Raw genomic sequence first — 5356 nt, 5'->3', positions numbered from 1 at the left:
GAGGGATGAAAACAGGTGGAACTGGGATGGGAAAAGTTCCATAGAAAGGAGGAGGGGCTTGGATCAGTAGATCGAGCAATTGCAACATCATTAAATAACGTAACACTACATGTAATGTAAGGAATCAAGTGGTGTTGTCAATATTACACAGGCAGTGAGGACAATACAGTAGGATCAAATAAGCAAATCCCCAGTAAGAACATACACAGCAGAATAACACTAGTAAAGTAGTTAGAAGGCAGAAAAACTGACATACGATCAGCAAAAAAGGCTTAACATGATAGATATAAGATTGATGGAAAAGAGAGGAATACAGGGGAGGTGGAAAGAGAAAAGGGCAAGAGAGCAGAGAAGCTTCAAGTGCCTCGGCCGCATTGGAAGCGCTGGAACCGGGCAGGGAGACCGTGTGTGGCCAGACACATCGAGATCCTAGATCTTATCGAGGGCTCACTAGCCGGAGCAGCAGGAGCAATGAAAATGGATTTTATAGGGATGTGGACTGGACTGTACCTGCAGAAGGGAGTTCAGGAGAAAGAACCAAGGTCTGTAGCAAAGTGGCTCATAGCTGCACTAGTGTCACACAACTGACTGCGAACACTTTGTCATGGGAACGGAAGGTGAGGATGTGAATTTATAGGGCGTTAGATAAGAGGAAGGAGGGGTTTCAGCCATGGTCCTCCCCCAAACTTTAGTTGTAAGGTAATTACATTAAACCAAGTGTCTCAGACATTCTTACACCACTGTATCTATTCCAGCAGTGGACAGTAACCAGGACAGAGTGGGTTGGACACTGGCTGGTGCTTCAATGATGAAATATGCAGCAGAAAAAAAAAGGAGCTTTTTTCTTACAGAATATTTTCAGGAAGAAATGCGTCACCACTGACACATGAACAGGAGGACTAGAATGAGCTCCAGCTCTACTGAACTACTCCTCTCATAGAAGTGGAGCTGAAATGCTGTGTGCATTATTGCTTTGTGCTTATTTATAGATGTGTGTGTTGAGTTGTGTGTTAGTGTGGTGTGTTTCCTCTCCTCCACAGAGTGTGTGATTGTGCTGTATCACATCCTCCCCCTCAGCACCTGCAGTAGGTCTCAGCTGCAGCAGTGCAGTCTCTGTGTCTCTGACTCTCACAGCTTTTTGTACGGCTCTGTATCACTGTGTCAACGACCAGATACTACTGATGTAGAATTCACCTTGACAATAATAATCTCCTGCATCTTCAGTCTGGACTCCACTGATGGTCAGAGTGAAGTAAGATCCAGAACCACTGCCACTGAAACGAGCTGGAGTTCCTGACCACAATGTAGTAGCACCGTAGATCAGGAGTTTAGGAGCTTCTCCAGGTTTCTGCAGATACCAGGCTAGATGCTTATCATTATGCACTGCATGGCTGGTTCTACAGCTGATGGTGACTGTTTCTCCTGGAAGAGCAGATTTCACTGCAGGAGTCTGAGTCACAGTCGCCTGACCTCTGGATCCTGAAATAATATAAGAAGAATTCAAGGTGACTCATAAATTACAAATAATTATAAATATAATTAAATACACATGATACTATCATTTTTAAAATAAGCCCCTCACATGCACTTGTTTTAAAATGTCTCCATTAAACACCATCATAAAGGTAAATGCATAACAGTGTTCTACCTTGAGTCCAGAAGATCAGAGTCCAGATGAAGATGGTGATCAAAGTCATGTCTGCTGTGGGTGAAGTTTGTGGGGCAGCAGCTCTCAGTCATGAAGTGTTAAACTCACAGGACTATAAACTCTCCCAGAGCACTGAAGCATGTGCTGATAATGCAAAGTCAGCTCTCTCTATGGAAATGACTCTATTGGCTGCAGTGATCATGTGACATTGAGTATAACAGCATGGAAACAGAAGGAGTTCTTCATGGTTCAGTTTAGAGCTGCTGAATATCAGACAGAAGCATGAAAATGTTTATATGTGTTGTTTATCAGCTTCTGTTGTTGCTGAAATGTGTTGAACTGAACACACTGTAAACTGTTTAAGACACAGTTGATCTTCTCACAGCTCAGCAATCTGCCTCTCCAGATCAGTGTAATATTCTCTTAATGTCCAGTGGGGGGCGTCTCATATTGTTCAGTTTAAAGTGTTTCAGTCTTTCTCTTGAGGGATTTTACAGCTACTGCTGTCAGTCTGTCTCTCAGTGCAGGAGTTTTTGGTGGAGGAACTAAACTGCATGCAGGGAGTAAAAAATACACACTTTATTAAAATACTTTTCTCTCTTTTAGCAGAAAAATCTACTTGTATTAATTTATTCATGTTCTTCTTCATTTTTCAAAAAAAACAAAAGGATTTTTCATACATAGCAGCTCTTTAAGTATTTTTGATCTTGTAACAATTTACTTTTATTTAATTTTAAGGTCAAATTAAAGTCAAGTAAATAAAAATTGTTCATATTTTATAATGATAACATAGAATGAAATAATGAATAAATTAGCAATTTGAGAGCAACTGTGTGACCTCATTTCAGACAAACAAGTTTAAAAAAGTAAAAAAAAGTAAAAGTTCAGGTTCTCAGAATTTATACATTTATCTGCTGATTATAAAACTCATCAGTATTTAATGACTGATATGAAAAAGCTGTTAGTGAAGCACAGAGAGAGCAGAGTCTTTAGAGCAGGAGGTTTTTGTACAGACACTGAATGAGTTTGTATCACTGTGGTGCACTTTTGGTGGGGGAACGAAACTGTCAGTTGGCCGTAAGTAGCTTTTTATTTCTTATAAATAATTAATCAGTTAATAAATTCTGGAAAAGACTATTAATGTACTTGATGTTTTTTGTAAATTATGTAGTTTTATTTATTAAGAACTTTATTGTTTTAACTGTTACAGTTTAGAATAAAGATTTTTCATCAACTGTCTTTCTGAAAATGTTAGTAAAAGCATAAAAAGGCCAGCATATCTCTCTCAAAGTGTAAAATTACTCAGTTCATAGTTAAAAGTGATAGATTTGTCTTTATTGCTCCACTCTTCATTCTCATGTTGAGCTATCACCATGTCCATTACTGTAAATGCTTATAGACATGTTAAAATCTACATATAGACTGTGTTTCTCTGATTCATATATTTTAGTTTTATTATTTTTTTCATTTGTTGCTCTTCATGAGCTAAATTTATATTGAATTTAATATGATAAATTATTGAATGCATTAAATTTCCTAATTTTATAAAGGAAGTGAAAAAATGTTTGTCTGAAAATTAAATGTTTCATAAATTCAGACTCTTTTTGAGAGAAGTAACTGCAGATTAGTCTGAGAGACAGTTTAAACTGTAAAGCAGGTTATAATTAGAGGGTGAAACATTTTAATGCTCTACTGAACTCAGTTCAGCTCTGTACAAAATAAGAGAAGTGAAACCCACTCTGGTGTGTCTGTGCTGGTTGATTGACACGTGTCCCTTCCTGTGTTTGTGTCTCCTAGGTTTGGCCTCTCCCACCCTCACAGTCCTGCCCCCCTCCAGCGTGGAGCTGCAGCAGGGGAAGGCCACACTCGTGTGTTTGGCCAACAAGGGCTTTCCCTCAGACTGGAGGCTGAGCTGGAAGGTGGGTGGGAGCAGCTGGAGCTCGGGGGTTAGCCAGAGCCCCGGGCTTCTGCAGAAGGACGACGGCCTCTACAGCTGGAGCAGCACCCTGACCCTCCAGGAGGAGCAGTGGCTAAAGAACACAGTGACCTGTGAGGCCACCAAGGACTCTCAGCCTCCTGTCAGCCAGACACTGAGGAGAGATCAGTGCTGAGCAGTGAGAACCACACCGGGGTTTCAGCTGATAGAGCTCCTCTCACTCTCAAATGAGCTCAAACACGTCTGTGATTAATGCTGAAATGATGATCTGATTATTTGACTAAAGAAAATAAAGAATTTCAATCAACAACACTGTATGTTTTATTGTCTGAAGGTAGATTTTTTTCTTCACTCATAATTGCTTCAAAGTCTTTAAGGCTGTGAAGTTCAGAGAAAGATCTTGCTGTTAATATAGGAGAACATTTCCAGGTACATATAATTATCTACAGAGGCTCACTGATGCTCATGATGGAGATCACTGAGGGATTAAAGTATCTGTAAATTTTCTTTTCAACACAGGTTTTAATCGGGTAAATACAGTGTAAATGAAGGAAAATAAAGAGAAATAAGGAAGTATGATTTCTAATGTTTTGCAGTGATTCTTAAGTATTTGTACATTAATAGTTTTTTTAATGTTTTACTTGTTAATATATATAATCACAGTATTCAGGCCACAGTCTCCTCTGTATCTGTAGTGAGTTCATGCTAGAATGAGGCAGGTTGGTTTTTCATGCTGGTGCTGAAACTGACAAGTGAACTGAAAGTGATACAGAGCTGCTGATTTCTGGGAGCACAGAGGCCTCACTCTATATACAAATCTGAGTTATGTGTACACAATCCCACCATGTTTGCATATGTGTGCATATGTGTGCTCATTTTCACATTAATTGGTGTTTCATTTCTGGAGGAAATAGGGATATGACGTTTCGATATCTAAAGGGTTAATGCTGGCAAATTATTTTATAATTATTTTTTGAATTATGTTTATACATGTTCCCAAGTAGATGTGTTTTACCTTTGACAAATTATTATGTCACATACATTCTTAATAAATATATGACTTTAATTTTCAGTCTAATTTGGTCCCTCCAACAGAACTACAGAACTGAAACGTAAAGACTGGGCTGACCAGATCATCACTTTACTCTCCTTCTTTACTGGATTGTTCTTTCATAACTGAGACAGATAAATATTTCAGATTTTGACTCATCAGTCCATTAAATCAACATCCAATATTCAATTCTCTTAGATTTTGTTATATTTACTTATTATGTCAGGCAAATTGGAGATGCTAAATTGCCCCTAGTTGTGAATGTGTGTGAATATATATGTCTGTATATCTGCCCTGTGATGGACTGGTGACCTGTCCAGGGTGTTTCCTGTCTTTCCAGCCAACAACCGCTGGGATAGGCTCCTGCTCCCCCCACGACCCAGTAGGATAAGCAGCTTAGATAGTGTGTGTGTGTGTACTTTTTTCTGATACAGTCACATTTCATCCATTATTTTCCTGCTAGGCCAGCTTTAGATTTTCCCTCATCAGCAGCTGATACTGAAACGTCTACTGTGCTTATCTGTGCTTGTATTTGTCAGTTAATCACTGATTTGCTTTGGACTGCTTCACCCAGTCTGGTCCTCATGAGAAATTATTGCAGTTTGTCCTGTTAATTTTAACGGGGTATGGGATGAGGCACGGTGTACTGACTAGCCTGTCATGGTGCAATGTAAAAGATTTTCATTAGCAGTAATTCTTCAACCATGAACTGTACCGTGTC

At 39.2% G+C, this 5356-nt stretch overlaps 1 gene segment (V, D, J or C); it reads left to right on the top strand.

Annotated features, from left to right (window-relative positions):
* The first annotated feature begins 492 nt into the window (after nt 1-492).
* LOC118800795 lies at nt 493-3870 on the top strand. The segment is given in 3 exon segments: nt 493-542; nt 2619-2725; nt 3446-3870. Coding segments are annotated over 3 exon segments (471 nt in total).
* Nucleotides 3871-5356: the final 1486 nt, after the last annotated feature.

Source organism: Colossoma macropomum, unplaced genomic scaffold, assembly GCF_904425465.1.
Source record: "Colossoma macropomum unplaced genomic scaffold, Colossoma_macropomum, whole genome shotgun sequence".
Lineage (NCBI taxonomy): Eukaryota > Metazoa > Chordata > Actinopteri > Characiformes > Serrasalmidae > Colossoma > Colossoma macropomum.
Note: the sequence above shows the minus strand (reverse complement) of the source record. Positions and strands in the feature narration are given on the sequence as shown.